The sequence below is a fragment of the Macaca fascicularis genome, chromosome 7 (genome assembly GCF_037993035.2).
Source record: "Macaca fascicularis isolate 582-1 chromosome 7, T2T-MFA8v1.1".
Taxonomy (NCBI): domain Eukaryota; kingdom Metazoa; phylum Chordata; class Mammalia; order Primates; family Cercopithecidae; genus Macaca; species Macaca fascicularis.
Genome location: NC_088381.1, coordinates 55,986,905 through 56,007,696, shown reverse-complemented (window position 1 = coordinate 56,007,696; position 20,792 = coordinate 55,986,905). Strand labels below are relative to the sequence as shown.

General features: G+C 51.1%; 1 protein-coding gene and 1 pseudogene across 1 annotated transcript; both read left to right on the top strand.

Moving 5' to 3' along the window:
* Positions 1–982: 982 nt before the first annotated feature.
* CHRNB4 (cholinergic receptor nicotinic beta 4 subunit) lies at positions 983–17,902 on the top strand. The gene is made up of 6 exons (XM_005560216.5): positions 983–1,182; positions 6,399–6,547; positions 10,583–10,627; positions 10,730–10,839; positions 11,979–12,939; positions 16,650–17,902. Exons 1-6 carry the CDS (start codon positions 1,128–1,130, stop codon positions 16,806–16,808), a joined length of 1,479 nt encoding a protein of 492 aa, XP_005560273.2. The 5' UTR covers positions 983–1,127; the 3' UTR covers positions 16,809–17,902.
* Positions 3,655–4,839, top strand: LOC141407347 (uncharacterized; annotated as a pseudogene).
* Positions 17,903–20,792: the final 2,890 nt, after the last annotated feature.

Below are 20,792 nucleotides of genomic sequence, written 5' to 3'. Positions count from 1 at the left end.
AAGACTGTATGTCAACATGTCAGATTATAGCAACATGGTGTGGGGGGAGCAATATGAAAGCAAGACTGAGAGTCTTGGAGATAAGGTGGCAAAGCTGCCTTTTTACAGGTGTCACTCCCTCAGACCCTGCCCTTTCCTGCCTCGTTCCTCCAGTTGTCAGATTTGCCTGTTAGGGCCCACACAGGGGAGCAGGTAGGAGGACTGGACTGAGAGGGAGATGGAGATGCTGCCAGAGGCCCTTCTGGATCCAGAATTGAGGCAGCAGTTCCAGCCAGGTCCTGAGGTGGCAGCTGTCCCACCACCCGCAAGAGAATGGTACTGATTCCAAAAATGCGTCAAGGAGAGGGCTAGGAGAGGGATGTGCTTGTTCCCTTGAATCACCTGAGCTGCCTCTGTTCAGCCCAGATTGGAAGGCCCATTGGGGAGGATGAGGCCAGCCCACTCCAGCCCCATCCCCTCCCTTTTAACTCTGCTCCTTCCCCAGCCCCCAAGCTGGGTGAGGGGCCCTGAGCTATTCACCCTCCCAGATTCCACTCACTCTTCCTAAACGCCCTCCCTGCGAAGTCTGCAAAGAGCAGCGCTCCCTCGTGTCGGCTCACCCCGCAGTGTCGTTTCTTTCAGCAAACCCCATGCGAATGAACTTGAGATGACTTATTTGCCTAAAAGCCTCTTTGAGGTGAGGGAAGGCAAAGGCCAAGGACCTCCCGGCTCAAGCACATGCTCCTTCCCCAACAGTAGAGGGATCCTGCGCTAGCGTCTGCCGCCCTCGAGGGCTCACTCTCCCCAGCTGTACCAAGGGTGCCCGCACTGTCCTGCCTGCCTTCCTTGGGGGAAGGTTGCGAGGCCCGAGGAGATCGGGAAGCCAGGTGGCAGGTGGGGTCCAGACCACCCACGGCGTCGAAGCGGAGCAGCGGGCCGAGTTCATCCCCAGAGTGGGCGGGACTCCCAGCTGCTGCCCACGCGGGGCTTGGCCGGGTTCAGCGGGGCTCTCCGCGGGGTCCTAGTGAGCGCCGCTGCGACTGCAAACCTCCGGGGCCAGGACCGGCGCTCACTCGACCGCGCGGCTCACGGGTGCCCTGTGACCCCACAGCGGAGCTCGCAGCGGCTGCCACCCGGCCCTGCCAGCCATGAGGCATGCGCCTTCCCTGGTCCTTTTCCTCCTGGTCGCCCTTTGCGGGCGTGGTGAGTTCTTTTCGGGGAAGGAGGGAGGGGTGCCTGGGTTGGGCTGAATGGGGCTGGACTGGCCACAGGTGGGAGGGAAGGAAGGGTGCCCTGCGCCCGGGTGAGTGGCCCGAGGTTGTCCCGGCCAGATGGGGGCGTGGGCAGGGCTGAGCCCACTCGCCGAAGCAGCGGGGGCGGGCCTGCGTGGGTGGGTCTGCCAGGTTTGGAGTGGAGGCCGCCTCTTCTCGGAGCCCTTGCGAGGGCCAGGGCCACCCTCCCGAGCGAGTGTCTGTGGGCTGGGCAGCGGGGCTGGATGACACCGGCTTTGCAGGCACCGCGAGTCATCCCCAGTAGTCTGGGAGGCTGCAAGTGCACCGACTCCCACTCCCAACAGGGCCGAGGCTCCTTCCTTGCCTAAGAGGTGACTTTCTTGAAGCGTGGGCTCAGAGGAGCCGGCCACCTGGGTGGTGTAGGCACTTGGGAGTGAATCTGCTGCTCAGCCTTAGAGAGAAGTCTCCTCCAACACAGCTGTGGTAGAGATGGGGAAACTGGGCCAAGAGGGAAGGGGGCTTGCCCAAATCACCAGCCCTGGAATGTTTTGTGCTTTGCGGGTAGATCTCCTAGGAAACACATTTTATGGCACCACTGCCTCTGGTCACCCACCCAAGGTGTGCCGGGCCTGGACAGCCAGCTTGACTGAGTGCCAGGCTGGTGAAGTCGGGCCTGACACTCAGGAAGGAGACCCTAGCCCTTCTCCAGGTAGAGTGCAAATATGAGGACTGCCTTCTCAGGGTCTCAGTTTCCCCACCTGAATTCCAAGGGCCCTCCTAGCTCCTACACTCACCCAGGCTCTTCCTCCAAGCCCCAGTCAGCCTAGAGGACCAGGGCTACCTCTTCCTTGGATAGAGACCCCCCATAGTGGTGGAAGGAGGTAGGAGTCAGGGAATATATAAGGGGCTAATAGTCTGAGAGGAAGCCATAGCTGGAATTCTAAACTGTGTGAGTGTGTGTCCAGTTTGGGAAAGCATATCCAATCTAAAAATTCATATTGAAAAATATGGAAAGATATCCCCATCATTTTGGAATAAACTACAGAAAGTAAGTTTGTACTACTCCTATAAAGAAGAGGAGCTCTCACCAAAGATGGTGTCTGCAGGCAGTCGTGTATCATGGCTCTGCTACTACTTGCTGGGTGACCCTGTGCCGTTTCTTTCACCATCCTGGACCTCAGTTTCTCCATCTGTTCTATGGAGATAATATGCCCTGCCTACATATTTGGAGACTTGGATGTGTGTGAGGGCCAGCTGCAGTGTTTCCTAGGTGTGCTCCTGGGGTGGTCTGTATCACCCTGTACAGATTTCTGGGCCCCACCCTAGGCTCACAGGATCAGAATCTCTGGGAATAAAGCCTAGGAATCCAGGTGATTAATACACATGATTGAAGAAACACTAATAATATGTTATAAGCTCTTTATAAAAGATAAATTCTCTACTTAAAAAAAAATCATAGCTGCCTTTTAATAAATATAAATATCATGTTCCCTTCGTCAGTTAAGGACATACACCCCAGTTGAAAAATCACTCTGTCTTTCCAGATGCAGAATCTAATCTTTCCAATAAGATTCTGTTAACTGTTACTTTCTGTAGCTTGTATTCCAAAACAATGGGTGTATCTTTCCATTTTTTCAATATAAATTTTTAGGTTGGATATACCTTTCCAAACTGGACACACACTCACACAGTTTAGAAGTCCAGCTATGGCTTCCTCTCAGATTATTAGCCCCCTTCTGGGAGGGAACAATTTTTCCCAAGAAGGCCTGGAAGACAAAACCCTGGGCAGAGGCTGGAGGGGGGCCCACTCCTCATCAGAATCATTGAATCGTGACTGACGCCTAGTGGTGGCTTCTCTGTTTAACTGTCAGCCCATGGGCTGGGATGTGACCCCTAACCGTGCTGCAGAAGCTTCCACCCATCCGGGGCCACCCCTGCCATCTGGGGGCAAAAGGCCTGTTGCTTGTCTTTTGAGCCCAGCAAGCCTCACAGGCATTCAGTACATTGGAAAATTTAAGCATGTGCTGGGCTCGGCTCCCCCGCCCCCTTTTGGGGAGGCAAGTGGGGTGCATTCCAGCCCCCAGTATCCCTGCTGTTTATTCCCACCCTTCACCGACCCTCCCGCCCCCCACCATACACTCACAAGTACAAACACAGGCGCAGTCATGGGCACACACTGCCCGGGACAGCACCATTTCCAGCCCCTGCAGGGCAGTCTCCTTACAGGGAAGCTAATCAGGCACTGAAGAAGGCTCAGGGGTCAGGGAATACCTCTGTCGGAAAGAGGCACCTAGACCTGGCTCCTCCTCTGACTTGCTGGGGGCACTCGAGAAAGTTTCTTCCCCTCTTTGGTCTCAGTTTCCCCAGCTGAGAAACAGGGGGTTGGGCCAGATGGTCTAAGGTTCCGGGAACCTCTAACTCGAGCCCACAGCTGTTGGTCAAGATGGGGAGTCCCTCTGGGTCAGCTGAATGTCTGAGAGGCAGGGCAGGCCCAAAGGTGAGCCACCTGAGCACATCAGGTGGGCTGGGAGCTGGAGCATGAGTCCCACAGCCTACAGAGCAGCCCTGGACTTGGGAGCTCAGTCGGACCAGCCCAGTGGGACTTCAGAGATGTGGGCTCCAGCCTCCCCTAGTATTGCAGGGCTGGGGCATGGGAGCTGCAGATTCTGACCCCAGAGCTCCCTCAGACATGCCAGATGGGCTTGGGCTAGATACACCCCTCTTTATGAAATAAGTCGGTCCAAACAGACATGCTAAAGAAGGGCTGTGGGAGGGACCCAGCTCTGGCCTGGGGCTACAGACTGGCTTCCAGGGTACTCAAGCAGCTGGCCTCTGGGAAAGGGGTCCTGAGTATAAGAGGCAGGGCTCAGAATCTAGGCCAAGCATCCATAGGACCCCCATCTGGAGAGCCCAGGGCAGCCTGGGGGAGGGGCAGCAGGCAGCAGGTGCACTAGGAGCATCTTTCACAAGGCACTAAATATTGCATCTGCTCCAGATAGGCAGCGAGTTGGAAAGTGGATGGAGTAGGCAGGGTGGCGGTTCTCCCCACAACCAGGAGTCCAGCCCAGCACCCACCCCTGAGTCCACCTCAGGCCTGCCTAATTGGGTTGGTCTGTGCTCTGGGCCCTCTGGCCCTACCCACAGAGGGAGGGGTTTGGTGCAACTAGGTGAACTGGCCCTTGCGGGAAGATGTAATTGACTCCTGAGCCTGGCGAGCCAGGCAGCCCCTCGCCAGCATCCCCACCCCCACCTCTCCAGCCCGCCTTATTCCCTGATCCTCCCACCTGCTTCCCTGCCCCAGCACTGTTTCCTCTGCTCACTCTCATCTCTTTTCCTGCTCCCAGGCTTGCCTCCTCAGATGTCCTTGATTCTCCTGAGTCTCCCTTTTTCCAAGCCACCTCCTCTCTGTTTTACACATTCTCCCTGAAGCCACCAGAGTACACAAGCTCAAGTCCCTGAACCTCACCTTTACTCCCAGACATGTGAGGGAGATGACATAAAGACCCAAACACCACTTTGCAAGAGATTGGGGGTGTGCAGAGGGGCAGATCTGAGGCTATGGAAGCTCAGGGGGGCTCCCTGCAGGAGGCGGCATTTAGGCTGGGTCTTGAATGTGGCTCTGAGCTAAGACCTCTCCTGGAAACTCCAGACGAGGAGCCAGCTGCCAGTTGGACCCCTCCGTTTGGTGTCTCAGAGGGACCTTACACTCTGTAGGTCTAAGTCTGAACCTGGAAAATCCCCCCTGCCCCGTCTCAGCTCTGTTTCTTCTTAGGGAAAGCACCACCTCGTACCCATTTCTGCACCCAAACTCACATGTGAGTAATGGGGCTGTTCCCCTGCACTGTAAGTGCTCTGGTGGCAGGAACCATTTCTGGCTTTTGCTTGCTATTATCCTCAAAATGTAGTAAAGTACCTGGCACAAGACAGACCCTCAGATAATTCATAACTGGTGGGCTGGGGGCAATCCTGGCAGAAGAAAGAGTGTGTTCAAAGAAGTGAGACAAGCTGGGTGTGGTGGTGCACACCTATAGTCCCAGCTACTAAGGAGGCTGAGGTGGGAGGATCCTTTGAATCCAGGAGGAATCGCATGAAACCAGCCTGGGCAACATAGCAAGACCCTGTCTCTAAAAGAAAGAAAAAAAAAAGGAAGTGAGACAGTGAAGGTCACAGGGGGAAAGGCAAACAGTAGGCTACGGCCAGAAGAGAGAGTATCTGAGTATCTGGGGTAGAGGTAGAGAGGTGGGAGAAAATCAGATTGAGAAAGATAAGCCAGTGTCAGCAGGGAAAGGGCCTTGAAAGCCGAGCCAAAACATTTGATTTTTAAATCCACCTATAGCTCTGAGAGTTGTGGGTAGGGAAGTGCCCTAGACCAGTTTGCTGTAGAAAGACCACTTTGGCAATGTATCGTACATGGATAACAGGGGCAGACTGGGGGTGGAGAGACCAGAAGGAGGGCAGGGGTGGGGAGGTGGGGACATGGCTGTAGCATTAGAGATAAGGAGGACAGACTGGGGGACTTGGAAGGTAAAAGATAGGACTAGGGTTGGGCATGGCGGCTCACACCTGTAATCTCAGCACTTTGAGAGGCCAGTGTGGGCGGATCACCTGAAGCCAGGAGTTCTAGAGCAGCCTGACCAACATGGTGAAACCCCGTCTCTACTAAAATACAAAACTTAGCCGGATGTGGTGGCATAGGCCTATAATCCCAGCTACTCTGGAGGCTGAGACAGGAGAATTGCTTGAACTCAGGCGGCAGAGGTTGCAGTGAGGCAAGATCACATCACTGCACTCCAGCCTGAGCGACAGAGTGAGACTCTGTCTCAAAAAAAAAAAAAAAGAAAAAGAAAAAAAAAAAGGCAGGACTAAATGGCCACTTCGATGAACCAAGGGAGAGGTCAAGAAGAGACACCCAGTTTTTGTGCCAGATATGTAGAGTGTGGGATGCCATTCATTGCTAGAAGGAAGAGGAGGAGGAAGAGGTATGGCATGGGAGGAGACAGTGGAGCTCTGTGTTGAGTGTATTTAATTTGAAGTCCTCAAGGAGAGACAGGCCTGCCAGCACCTTCGCTGCTTCAGCCAGCCCTAAGGGCACCTGTGTTCCCTCTCAGCTCTCCCCTTCGCTGCCATGGGCTGCAGTGGGGGTCAGGTGCACAAGGGCCCAGCAGGTCTGACTGTGTGTTTTCCCAGGGGACTGCCGCGTGGCCAATGCAGAGGAAAAGCTGATGGACGACCTTCTGAACAAAACCCGTTACAATAACCTGATCCGCCCAGCCACCAGCTCCTCACAGCTCATCTCCATCAAGCTGCAGCTCTCCCTGGCCCAGCTTATCAGCGTGGTAGGTGCAGAGGGCAGCTGTGGCTCAGGCTCAGGCCGAGAGGCTGCTCATGCCCAAGCCCCAGGCAATCATTGGCCAGAGGAATGAAACTACTATAGTTGACTTAGACTTACCAGTACACGTCAGGGAGGCTGCAGAGGGGTCCATGAAGTTCATAGGTGTCCAATATTTAGTGAAGGCATGGTTTTGTTATAACAAAGAAGAAATGAGAGTAAGATCGGGGTGACATTGGGTAGGCAGCCAATGGGCCTGCCATAGACTCTGCTCAGCTGGGTCTCCAGCGTGACCATAAGCTTCTGTTCCTTGTCCTCACAGCCTAACCCTATTCTCTCCCCTAGCCTGCTCAGATAACTTTATATGCTTCCTACTTGTTGGGAGAAATAAGAACCAGACTGGGGGAACTGATGGATACAGAGGCCCAGGTGTAGGGGCAGGACCAGAGGCAGTGCAGTACCTATAGAGCCAGGCGGGTGAGGGTCTGGACGGTGGGCGTGGCTGCTGCAGGCATGGAAAGGAGGAGTGGTACTGTTGTCAGGTTCTCCATATGTGGATGTGGGGCAGAGGCAGGGGTGCTGAGAGAGGAGGTGCCTGGGAATTTCTCTTCTCTCTGCTGCCTCTGAGTTGAAGATGTCAGAGGGAACCATGGCCTATTGTAAACCTTCCCATGTCCCCATCCACAGGGTTAGAACCCCGTCCCTGGAAGCAGCTCTGGGGGATCATTCACAAGGGGAGAGTGCAGGGCGCTATATCCAGCCAGGGGAAAGAGATACTAAGGGGGCTGACCCTCCTCTGGCCAGGTGGCTGCCTTCTGAAATGCTAGACTCTCTCTCTAACACGGTTGGCCCACACATACCCAGCCTGTCAAACCTACAGCCCTCAGGAAGCTTTTGGCCAAATTAATGACTGGCTCCATCTCCTGGGAGAACACACAGCCCCAGGATGGGGAGGGCTGTAGAGCTGTATACTCTCTGCCCCTCTCCCTCCATAGTCAGACAGGAAAGAAGGAGGGCTTTCAGCCAGGCTTGCTCAGGCTGGTGTCTGAGTGTTATTGTCCAGTCCAGTGTTTCTTGCTTAATGAGGTGAGCCCAGCTGCTGCTGTGCAGCTGCCACCCTAGTGAGGGTGAACAAGCGGGAGGCTCTGCCGCACTTCCAGACTCAGGCTGCCTGGTCAGATCTGCTCTGCAGGCCCTATAGGGTGATAGAGGCTACCAGAAGGAGGAGGGGATGCAACCACCAGCCCCCAGGCATGCAAGTTGTATTTCTGAAAGCTTATGTATACAGTAAATATTAGGTTGTGGGTTGCCAGGCCAGGAGAGGGTATTTTCCTCCTATTTTTCAGGGTTTATTTATTTGAGGAGGGAGGGTTATAGGTACAACCAGTTTAAAGATGGAAATCTTCAGAGAGCATGTAGGGATTTAGTGCTGGGTAAGGCAAACAGGCTTGTCAAAGCACCTGTTTTGTAATTGACTTCTGAGTCTGGCGAGCCAGGCACTCCCTCACCAGCATCCCCACCCTCACCTCTCCAGCCCTCCTTACTCCCTGACCCTTCCACCTGCTCCCCTGCCCCAGCACTGTTTCCTCTGCTCACTCTCATCTCTTTTCCTGCTCCTTGGCTTGCCTGTTTTGAGGTCCTTGACTCTCCTCTGAGTCTCCCTCTTTCCAAGCCATTTCCCCGTACTTGACACTTTCTCCTAGAAAACACCAGCATACACAAGCTCAAGTCCCTGAACCTCACCTTTACTCCCAGACATGTGAGGGAAATGACATAAAGACCCAAATGCCACTTGGCAAGAGATCAGGGGTATACAGGGGGCAGATCTGAGGCTATGCAAGCTCAGGGGGTAAGTTTAAACCCAAATATATCAGTAACTACATTAAATGTAAATGGCCTAAATATTCTAATCAAAATGAGACAATTGCCATGCATTCTTCTTCTCCCTTCTCCTTCCCCACCAACAGCTTGGAATGTGGAATTTATAGTTGGAGCTCCAACAGTTATTTTGGTCCATTCTTACAAGGGCCACACTCTAGGTATGGTGGAGAAGAAAGTAGGAAAGAATCTGGGTACCTATCAGAACTTTGTAGAGCAGAACTGCCATATATGTCTAAAGTGTTAACATGAGAGGGACATGAATTGCTACTTTATTTAAGCCTGTGTTACTCTGGATCACTGTTACTGGCAGCCAAACCCTATCTTACTGGTAATCTTATATAGTTGTAGGTTCTTTGGGGAAATGTCTCCCAAAATGAGATCAGTATGCTGGAAGTTATCTTGATGAAGGAGAGGCAGCAAAAATAGTACAGACTGAGAACACAAGACTTATCCAACGTACTAAAGAAGGCCAGGGGGATGGAGTACAGAACAGAGGGACATAAAGAGGTGAAGTGTGGCTGGGAAACCTGGCAAGGCCCTGTAGACCCTGTGAAGGAGCAAGATTTTTATTCTGTAAGTGAAGGAAGCCAAAGAAGTAATCTAAATAGGGATAAAATTGAGGGAGGAAATGACAGGAACTTTGGAAGGTTTATTTTGGCTGCATAGGAAGAAGAGATGTGTGTGTGTGTGTGTGTGTGTGTGTGTGTGTGTGTATGGTGGTGGTGTACAGAATGAACATAGACCAGTTAGGAGGGTCTTACATGGTCCAGGTGAGACGTGGATGATGGTGGCCTGGCTTATTATGGTAGGATTCATGTATTTACTCAGAAAAGATTTATGGAGTATCCAACATGTCACATACTCTTCTAGCTGCCTTATTTCCTCATAGCCACTAGATTCTAGTGGGAGGTGGCAGATAATACACAGATAGATAGATAGATAGATGGTGTTTAGGTATGAGAAATGCTATGGAAAAAAAATAAGAAGACTGGTGATGTGGCTTGCACCTGTAATGCCAGTACTTTGGGAGGCTGAGATGCGTGGATCACTTTAGCTCAGGAATTTGAGACCAGCCTGGGCATCATGATGAATCCCCATCTCCACAAAAAATTTTTTAAAATTTAGCCAGGTATGGTGGCCTGTGCCTGTGGTCTGAGCTACTCAGGAGCCTGAGGTGGGAGGATCACTTGAGCCTGGGAGGTGGAGGTTGCAGTGAGCAAAGATCACGCCACTGCCCTCCAGCCTGGGTGACAGAGTGAGACCCTGTCTCAAGAAAAAAAACCACACACACACACAAGAAAGAAAAATAAGGCAGGGCAGGGACAGAGATGCTATTTTATGTAGGTCAGGGAAGACTTCTCGGATAGGATGACATTTCTGAGAACAGAAGAAAGTGTGGAAGCATCCCGGTGGGTTTCCAGGAAAAGGGAACATTGTGTGGGAGCAAAGAGGCAGTGCAGTGGAAATGGAATGAGCAAATGGCAGAGTGTTGAGATAAGAGGTCATAGAACTAATGAGATGAGGGGTGGTGGGGAGGCAGATCATTAGCACCTTGTAGACTCTAAGCAGAACTTTGGTTTTTACTTTGAATGAGATGCAGCAGCAGAGCAATTAGTCGAAGGGATTGAGATTGTAAAGGGATCACCCTGGTTACCATGTAGAGAATAGACTAAAGGCAGGCCAGGGCAGAGCAGGAAGCCCAGTTAGGGGACTACTGCAGAGTCTAAGTGACAGATGATGGTGGCGGTGGAGAGAAGCAGACAAATATGAGATGCTTTAGGAGATATAACTTACAAGACTTAAGTTTTTGTCTTAAGTGATGGATGGATCAGAGAGCAAAGTGTCAGAGACAATGTCCACACTTCTGGCTTGTGGAACTGAATGGCTAGGGGTGCCATTCACTGAGACAATTAAGCCAAAGGAGGATCAGGTTTTGGGGAAGATCATGAGCTTTGTGTCAAACATGCTGAGTGTGACATACCTTTGGGCCATCCAAGAGATGTTGGTGCTGAGTGTGACATACCTTTAGGCCATCCAAGAGATGTTGGGGTGGCAGTTGGTCACATGGGCCTGGAGCTCACAGCCTTTTGCACAATAAAGTGAAATCCATTTGTGAGGCTCCTCCTTCCTGGTTAACTGATAGCCCTGTTTCCCTCCCCAGAATGAGCGAGAGCAGATCATGACCACCAATGTCTGGCTGAAACAGGTAAGTGCCCTGAAGGGCCCCTAGCCCAAGAGATCTTTTCTTGAGGGCTGCCCTTTGGTGGCAGTGGACCTACAAGTGACAGGGCCTTGCCTGTCTGTCTAGGAATGGACTGATTACCGCCTGACCTGGAACAGCTCCCGCTACGAGGGTGTGAACATCCTGAGGATCCCCACCAAGCGCATCTGGTTGCCTGACATCGTGCTTTACAACAAGTGAGTGGCAGGGTTGGTGGAGGCCTGGTGACAGCCAGGCCAGGGCAGCAGGCCCAGCCCTAAGAGTCATCCAGGCCTGAGTCCAACCCTGAGCCCCATCTCTGCTTTACCCAGCCTTCCAGGCCATCAAGCTAGAAGAGAAACAGAGGTGAGCAGAGCCAGAGCCCTCAGTTACAGATGAGGAGTTCGAGGCTGAGGGAGGGGAGGGGCCTTATCTGATTCACTGAAGCACAGCTGGGACCAGAGCAGTGTCCTGACCTCAAGCCCAGTGCCCTTTCTGTGCTCCATACTATTCTTTCGAGCCTCTGTTGCTTTGCCAGTGTTGGTGTTGGTACCACTGACTTACTATGCATAGATATCTTAGGCAGGTGGAGGAAGCCCAAGAGACTCTCCCTGAGTCATGATTATACCAGCAGTAGCATGTAATGGCTAAGAGTGTGTGGTCTGGGGTCAGACAGACCTGAGTTCAAATCTCAGCTGTCCTGCTTACAACTTTTCTGACCTTGAAGAAGTCACTTAACCTCTCTGGGCCTTGGCTTTCCCATCTGTAGAATGGGGATAATAATAAAACCTGCCTCACTGGACTACTGAGAGGCTTAAATGAGCTATTCCATGGGAAGCCTTAAGAGTGCTTGACCGACCGGGCATGGTGGCTCACGCCTGTAATCCCAGGACTTTGGGAGGCTGAAGCGGGTGGATCACCTGAGATCAGGAGTTCGAGACCAGCCTGATCCACATGGAGAAACCCTATCTCTACCAAAAATACAAAATTAGCCGGGCATGGTGGTGCATGCCTGTAATCCCAGCTACTCGGGAGGCTGAGACAGGAGAATCGCTTGAACCTGGGAGGTGGAGGTTGCGGTGAGCCAATGTCACACTATTGCACTCCAGCCCGGGCAACAGAGTAAGAGTCCGTCTCAAAAAAAAAAAAGAATGCTTTGGTGCTTTGATGGTAGGGCTCTCTCCATGACATAGTTGCCAACAAAAGCAGGCCCCTTTCAGTGAGGGCCTGGGGGACTGGAAGGGTGGGAGGATGACTAGTGGGAAATAATCCCAAAGAGCTCTTCAGTGAGTTCTGAGAACAGGCCAGGCCTTGTGTATGGGTTTCACGATGTTCTTCATGCCCTGACCCTGCCCAGCGCTGACGGGACCTATGAGGTGTCTGTCTACACCAACTTGGTAGTCCGGTCCAATGGCAGCGTTATGTGGCTGCCCCCTGCCATCTACAAGAGCACCTGCAAGATTGAGGTGAAGTACTTTCCCTTCGACCAGCAGAACTGCACCCTCAAGTTCCGCTCCTGGACCTATGACCACACGGAGATAGACATGGTCCTCATGACACCCACAGCCAGCAGGGATGACTTTACTCCCAGTGGTGAGTGGGACATAGTGGCCCTCCCAGGGAGAAGGACAGTGAACCCACAGGACCCCAGCTATGTGGACGTGACTTACGACTTCATCATCAAGCGCAAGCCTCTGTTCTACACCATCAACCTCATCATCCCCTGCGTGCTCATCACCTCGCTGGCCATCCTCGTCTTCTACCTGCCGTCCGACTGCGGCGAGAAGATGACGCTGTGCATCTCTGTGCTGCTGGCGCTTACAGTCTTCCTGCTGCTCATCTCCAAGATCGTGCCGCCCACCTCCCTCGATGTGCCTCTCATTGGCAAGTACCTCATGTTCACCATGGTGCTGGTCACCTTCTCCATCGTCACCAGCGTCTGCGTGCTCAATGTGCACCACCGCTCACCCAGCACCCACACCATGGCACCCTGGGTCAAGCGCTGCTTCCTGCACAAGCTGCCTACCTTCCTCTTCATGAAGCGCCCTGGCCCTGACAGCAGTCTGGCCAGAGCCTTCCTGCCCAGCAAGTCACACGTGACCAAGCCCAAGGCCACCACCACCTCCACCAGCCCCTCCAAACTCTATGGGAACTCCATGTACTTTGTGAACCCTGCCTCTGCAGCTCCCAAGTCTCCAGCCGGCTCCAGGGATTTCTGGCTGCGGTCCTCTGGGAGGTTCCGACAGGACGTGCAGGAGGCATTAGAAGGTGTCAGCTTCATCGCCCAGCACATGAAGAATGACGATGAAGACCAGAGTGTAAGTTGCTAGCCAGCCCCTGCCCACCTGCCCAACAGAAAGGGCTCAGATAGTAGCACCAGCTTCCCACTTCCTGCAGTTAATTCACAGGAGACAAGAACTCTCAAACTCTGAATAAGGAATCCAAAATTGAAATGAGTTTGTGTTAAATATTATAGCTTCATGCATCCGGGGAGAGGAAGGAAGTGCCAGTGATTTTGTTTGTTTGTTTTAGGTGTCCCAGAAGCAAACCCTAAGATGGGGACTTGGGTGCAGGTGGTTTACTTGGGATGTGATCCCGGGAAGCACAGTGAGGAAGGAGGGAAAGTGAGACAGGGAAAGGAGAATGAATGAGCAGGATACTGCCATGGGTGCCCGGGACTCAGTACCCTTGCAGACCCTCTGAGGACCCGTGGGAACAAGCCTCAGGATCACCCCCACTGGAAGGAGGCTGAGGTATTTACCCAGCAGCCCCCATGCCCTAAAGGATGAGGGTAGCCCCAGGACATTAACTCCCCTACGCTTCCAGGTAATGCCAGCCTGCCAGAGAAAGCGCCCTTGGTGCTGGAGAAAGCCCTGAGGCAGAGGAGAAAGGAAATGCAGGCACCAGAAACGGAAGGCTGGGAAGTGACTCTGCAGGCTTTAGGGAACACAGGTGGGCTGGGGTACCAACCGCATCTGCCCCATCCTCTTCAGACTTGCAAAGAAGCCATTCAAGCACTTATAGCTTTCAGGGCTTTAGGAACATCAGTAAATATACTATGATTACCACGGTAATGAATTAATCAATTGTGCTAACTAGAATTACAGATTTTTTATTTTATTTATTTTTTTTTTATTTGAGACGGAGTTTTGCTCTTGTTGCCCAGGCTGGAGTGCAGTGGCACAATCTCGGCTCACTACAACCTCTGCCTCCCAGGTTCAAGTGCTTCTCCTGCCTCAGCCTCCCAAGTAGCTGGAATTACAGGTGCTGGCCATCACACCTGGTTAATTTTTGTATTTTTAATAGAGACAGGGTTTCACCATATTGGCCAGGCTGGTCTTGAACTCCTGACTTCAGGTGATCCGCCCACCTCAGCCTCCCAAAGTGCTGGGATTAGAGGCGTGAGCCACCGAACCTGACCTAGAATTACAGATTTTTTAAAAAGAGGCTTAATTTACTTTCACAGGATAAAGCAATGAGTGCTGGAGTCTGGGTATTTCACATGACTCCTTTGAATAAATAACACTTCTAAGGACAATGTCATAGTAACAACACAGAATGTAGTGGTGGCAGAAATTTTCACACCCATTTCCATACCAGGAGGGAGAACAAGTTTCATGCTCTTGTGAATGTTCTCATATCAGCACCTTCAGATCAGATTTTTTGGGCAGGTTTTTACTATACAACATGGTGTCTACCCCTATGCAGCTGCATGGACAAAAATGGACGTCTCCTCATTCTTATCTTGTCAAGATTGCTTTCCACTCACTGCATTCTCAAGGAGAAGCACCGGCATTCCATTAGTTAGCCCACAGAGAAAAGAGCAGGAACAGCTCCAGAATCACACTGTGCCAAGAAAAGAAGAGAAATGCAAACAAATGGAATATAGGACCTGAGATATTCTTCTGGTGTAGTTCTTGGACCAGCAGCACTGGCATCACCTGAGAGGTTATCAGAAATGCAGAGTCTCAGGCCCCAGTCCAAACCTGCTGGCTCCAAACCTGCATTTTAACCAGGTCCCCAGGAGATTCCCAGGCCCATTGCAGTTTGAGAAGCACAGCTTTATAGGATTCTCAGATTTCACTTTCTAAAACGTTAATTTGATCATGCTATTACTTAGGTTAAACCATTCTGTAGGTCAGCATCACCTAATTCATTGGTTCCCAAACATTAATATGCAGCCTGGGGCCCTGCTGGCTAAGTGAGAACCACGTGGGCTATGCTGTAGGACCACCCTTTCTTGACTGAACCAGGATCTCTCAGGGAGGCATATTGGAGCCTGCATTTTTAACCAATTCCTAGTGGTTCATGTGCACATTCTAGATTGAGAAGTACTGGTCTCCTGCGTCCCTGGCTGAGCCGGCACCCACCTTGAACTCTCTTCTAAAGACCTCACCACCCCCTTGGCACTCACGTACCTTCTGCTCTTTCTAGCTCAATTAATTACAAGCCTCTTAAGGGAAGGAGCCAGGCAGGACCCCTGTTATTATAATCACCAGTGTTCATTAAGCTCCAACCACACATCAGGTGCTCTGCCAGGAACTGACATACATTACTGCTAACCCTCCCTGGAATCCTGTGAAGTGGCTTTTAGTAGAACCCCCATTTTACAATAAGGAAGCTTTCAAAGCAAAGCTCAGAGAGGTTCACTGACTTGACCAGTGGCACACAGCTGGCCCAGGGCAGTGCCAGGCTCTGTACCCAGATCTACCTGACATCCTTAAACTCTCTTGCCCTTCCTAGTTTCTTGCCCTGCACTGAGCACATGGCCGGCTTATTGGTTGATTGACTTTCTCATGGATAGTTGGAGAAAAGAGGCTTTCTTCCCTTCCAGAGCATGCCTGCCCCTAAACCAGCCCATGCTGCTTCTCATCTTTAGTACTTTCACCCACCCTGGTGATTAACTGGTCACTATAAATAGCACAAAAATATTAAAAGGGGGAAAAGCATGTGCGCGCACACACATACGCACACGCACACCGCTTGAAATTAGGGCTGTTAAAAAGAAACCCAGGAAAGCCAAGGAGTGCTCTGTGGAGAGAGCTGTGCTGTGCCTGCTGAGTCTTGGGGACAGGTGCCAGTCATGCTTGGTTGCAGGTGTCGGGGTTGGCTTGACACAGGATTATCCTGCACATTAGATACACCGTTGACAGGGCCCTGACGAATTGGGTCACTGACGTCAGCATGCCCGTTGCTGCCCACATTTCCAACTCCAGAGCCTCTGCTGATTTCCCAAGCCTTCTGATCCAGCCCGTCTCTGCCAGGAATGAATGCAGTGTGAGCCAGCCAGCCCAGGGGTGTGAAAGCAGGCATAGGGGAGGGAGGCCAGGATCCTGGGCACACGGGCGTTTCTCTGGGCTCTCCCCCAGTGCAAAGGAGACAGGGCCCATCTGTGGTGGCCCCTCTGGAGGCCAGCCAGGTCTCTGCCAACCTTATACCCTGCAGCAGGGTCTAAGAAGACCACAGAGACCTGGATGATGCAGCAGGAGGAGGCTGGGTCTTAATTACAGGGAACAGACGCTGCTGTGAACAGACTTGAACAAATTAAACAGTAGGATTTCCAGGTGTTCTGTAAGCCCCCGTTTCCCTGCTCTCACTGAACTAGGTGAGAGCCACCTAGTTCTTTCTTTAGCTAGAACCAGCTCAGGCAGTGAGTTTGGGGTAAAAGTGAGAAGATGGGGCTTCAAGATCCTCAGGCCCTATCTCCTATTTATAACCAGATTTTGTTTTCAAATCACAGTATGTGGTATTAACAAGCCCTCACGTTCCTAACTTTCCTGTACAGCCCAAGTTCCCAGTGGCCCTAAAGTGCTGTGGGGGACAGGCAGGGGTGGAGGTGGAGAACAGCCAGAGAGGCTCAGAGCTGCCCAGCTGATAGGCCAGTCTGGGACTCAGAACTTGCCCCACTAGTATGCAGTTCCACACCTGTGGCCTGTGGAGTCCCTGGCCAGATAGTAAGGGCCTGACTTGGGGAAAGGAGGGACCCCAGTACTTGGCACCTGTGACCAGCCCTTCTCTCTGCCTGCAGGTCGTTGAAGACTGGAAGTACGTGGCTATGGTGGTAGACCGGCTGTTCCTGTGGGTGTTCGTGTTTGTGTGCGTACTGGGCACTGTTGGGCTCTTCCTACCGCCCCTCTTCCAGACCCACATGACTTCGGAAGGGCCCTACGCTGCCCAGCGTGACTGAGGGCCCCCGGGTTGTGGGGTGAGAGGATGTGAGTGGCCGGGTGAGCAGTTTGCTGCTTCCTTCTGGGTTGTGGCTGATGAGGCCCTAAATAAATTTGACCACTGGCCATCAACCCCATCAAACCAATCAACCCCATCAAACCAGCCACAGCCATGGAAGAGGCAAGGATGGGGGCCTGGACTGTCCTCTCTGAATGCCTTGGAGGGATCCCAGGAAGCCCCAGCAGGAGGGAGCTTCAGACAGTTCAATTCTGGCCCGTCTTCCTTCCCTGCACCGGGCAATGGGGATAAAGATGATATCATAGCAGCACCTACTATGCGTCAGCCATGGTGCCGGCCTGCCTCTCCATCGCCATCTCTCTCCACTTCCCCTTGTCCAGTCCCTCACACACTTCTAGTTTCTTCCCAGCTCAGAGGCTTGGCATTTGCCATATCATCTTTTTTTTTTTTTTTTTTTTTTTTTTTTTAATGGAGTCGTGCTCTATCGCCTAGGCTGGAGTGCAATGGCACAATCTCGGCTCACTGCAACCTCCACCTCCCAGGTTCAAGTGATTCTCCTGCCTCAGCCTCCCAAGTAGCTGGGATTACAGGAAGCTACCACCACGCCCAGCTAATTTTTGTATTTTTGTTGGCCAGGCTGGTTTCGAACTCCTGACCTCAAATGATCCACCTGCCTCGGCCTCCCAAAGTGCTAGGATTACAAGTGTGAGCCACTATGCCTGGCCTTCCCTATCTTCTACTTGAACCTTCTTCCTCTTCCCCCAGGCTTCCCAAGCTCTTTCCACAGCCACATCAGTCAGGGCATGGCTCCAATCTATTCTTTGCTTCATTGTCACCTCCTCTGAGAGGCCTTCCCTAACCACCCAATCATTCTAAAGCAGCCTCCCTATGATCACATTACCCTGCCTCCTTCCTCAAGCACTCCTTGGTACCTGCCACTTTTATCTGGTGGCATATATGTCATCCACAACTCACCCACTGGAGTGTGAGCTCCATGAGAACGGGGACCTGCTCCTTCACATTCATGGTGGTATCCCCAGGGCCTAGGACGAGCTTGGCACACAGTAGGTGCTCAATAAATGTTTGCTGCATGAATGAATGGCTCCTACCCCTCCTTCAGATCCAAATGCCCCTCCTCTGAGCAGCCATCCCGAGTTTCCCCATCTGAAAGGCATGGCTTGCTCCTCCATGACTCTACGGCGCTGGTCATTTTGCAGTTCTCTATCATGGCTGGGTTCAGGTCTGTCTCCCACACCGATGCTGATTCACTCCTCACACATATTACCTTTTGCACAGTGTCTGGCATGTAGTAGGCACTCAAAATATTGGTGGAATGGAGGAGGACGTTCTAAACAATTCTATTTTAAAAATTACTATACAATAAAATTGACGTTTAAATATATAGTTCTAGGAATTGTAACACATGTACAGATAACCACCATCACAATCAGGACACAGGAAAGATCTGTCATCCAGAACAACTCCCTGCTGCTATTCCTTTAGACTCCTGACTCCCTGCACTCCTAGCCCCTGGCAACCACATATCTTTTCTCCATCACTACAGTTGGGTCTTTTCAAGAATGCCATTTAAATGGAAACATACAGTAGTGACCTTTGGAGACTGGCTTCTTTCATTCAGCATAGTGACTTCAAGATTCAATCAAGCTGGGGTTTTTTGTATTGCTGAGGAGTGTTCAGTTGTATGATGTTGACGCATGTTTAGGCTGTTTCCAGTTTTTGGCAATTATGAATACAGCTGATATAAAGATTCACATATAGGATTGTGTATGAATAAAAGTTTTCATTTATTTAAACACTCAGGAGGGTAATTGCTAGGTTATATGGTAAGTGTATATTTAACTTTATATGAAACTGTTGAGGCCAGGCATGGTGGCTCACTCCTGTAATCCCAACACTTTGGGAGGCTGAGGCTGCGAATCACCTAAGGTCAGGAGTTCAAGACCAGGTTGGCCAACATGGTAAAACCTTGTCTCTACTAAAAATACAAAAATCAGCCAGGCATGGTGGTGTGTGTCTGTAATCCCAGCTACTCGGGAGGCTGAGGCAGGAGAATCGCTTGAACCTGGGAGGCAGAGGCTGCAGTGAGTCAAGATTGTGCCACTGTACTCCAGCCTGGGTGACAGAGGGAGACTCTGTCAAAAAAATAATAATAATAATAATAACATGAATGAAAAAAAGAGAAAGAAACTGTCAAAGTGTTTTCTGGAGTGGCTGTACCATTTTGCAATCCCACCAAAGTATGAGAGATCCAGTTTTTCAGCAACTGGATTCCACCCTGGTTTTAATTTGCATGTCCCTGATGGCTAGTGATTTGAACATCTTCCATGTGCTTTTTTTTTTTTTTTTTGTCTTCTGTATACCTCTTTGGTGAAGAGTCTGTTTACCTCTTGCTCATTTAAAAAATTAATTGTTTGTTTCCTTACCATTGAGACTTTTTTTTTAGAAAACTTTATTGAGGTATAATTTACATACCATAAAATCCACCCATTTTAAGTGTACAATTCAATGAATTTTCATACATTTATCACCAGAATCCAGTTTTAGAACATCTGCATCACCCCAATAAGATCCTTCATATGCATCTATACTTACCGTTGAGTTTTGAGAGTTCCTTATACATTCTGGATACAAGACCTTTGTTGGATATATGACTTACAGTATTGTCCCAATGGGGGACATTTGCCAAGAGATGAGAATGCTATAATTGGGGGCCTGAGAGGTGGGTCCCAATTCTTACAAACATCTTCCATTCCACAAACTGTCTCCTTTTGTTTGGTTTTAATATGGGTAAGCAGCACATTCTGGAAACAATAAAGGCAACTCACCATCTGAACGCCAGGAGGAGAGTTTATGACAGAACTTCCTCCTGCGATAAAGGGATGTCAAAGAAGCCAACATCAAGTCACCACCCCTATCCCTGGTGGGTGGTCAGAGAGGGCAGGAGGCTCCAGGGCACACTGCTTAGCCAATCAGTGCACATTCTTGGGGTTGCAGATGGTGGTGGGGAAGGGGACAGAGGGGTTCTGTGGGGGACTAGGATGGGAACCCCAATGCCCTCTCAGATTGCTCCATCAGAAGAGCAAATGAGGCCAGACACAGTGGCTCATGCCTGTAATCCCAGCACTTTGGGAGGCCAAGGCAGGAGAAGCGCTGAGCCCAGGAGTTCCAGACCAGTCTGGGCAACCACAGGGAGAAGCCCCTCTCCACAAAAATAAAAAATTAACCAGACGCGGTGGTGCCTGCCTGTGGTCCCAGCTGCTTCAGAGGTTGAGGTGGGAGGGTCGCTTGAGTCGGGGATGTGGGGACTACAATGAGCCAAGATGGAGCCACCGCACTGCAGCCTTGGTGACAGGGTGAGACCTTGTCTCAGAAGAAGAAGAAGAACAAATGAAGCCTCATTTTAAATTCTGTCTTATCTTTCTTTAGTTTTGTTGGGAGAAAAGCTGTGCTGGGAGAGAAGCTGAGGCAGGGCTTGGAACATGTCCTGGGTCCAGGGTAAAATCTCTCATGGCCTTTGAAACGTGTCTAGACTTGCCAGCTCCTTGCTTCTAGCACTCCCATTATCTTAAATAGCCATGTTTCAAAGAAAAATGCTAAACCGTCACAGTTGTAGTTCATTCGCTTCATACATCACTTCCTTTCAACCCCCACATCCTCACCACCTGTTTCTTTGATCATCAATAAATAGCATGGGCTCCCAGCGCTCAGGGCCTTCCCAGCCTCCATACTAGGGTTGGACCCCTGGTCCCACTTTCTCTCTTGCCTTTTCTCATTCCTTTGACTCCGCTGGACTTCGTTGCCCCCACGGCCTGGTGTTGGGTCCGATCACCCCAACAAATTTTCATTAAGGAACAAGCCAAACATAATCTAAAGTTAAGAGCAGTATAACCTCCAGGTACCATCACCCTGCCTAGACAATTATCAACTCATGGCCAATATTGTTTTAACTAATTTCTACCCACCC

Excerpts from the sequence above, each read along its gene's own strand:
- CHRNB4 (XM_005560216.5), top strand. The coding sequence starts at position 1,128 with ATGAGGCATGCGCCTTCCCTGGTCCTTTTCCTCCTGGTCGCCCTTTGC. Across the intron at positions 1,183-6,398 it reads GGTCGCCCTTTGCGGGCGTG|GGGACTGCCGCGTGGCCAAT; the intron begins GTGAGTTCTTTT and ends GTGTTTTCCCAG. Across the intron at positions 10,840-11,978 it reads GACATCGTGCTTTACAACAA|CGCTGACGGGACCTATGAGG; the intron begins GTGAGTGGCAGG and ends GACCCTGCCCAG.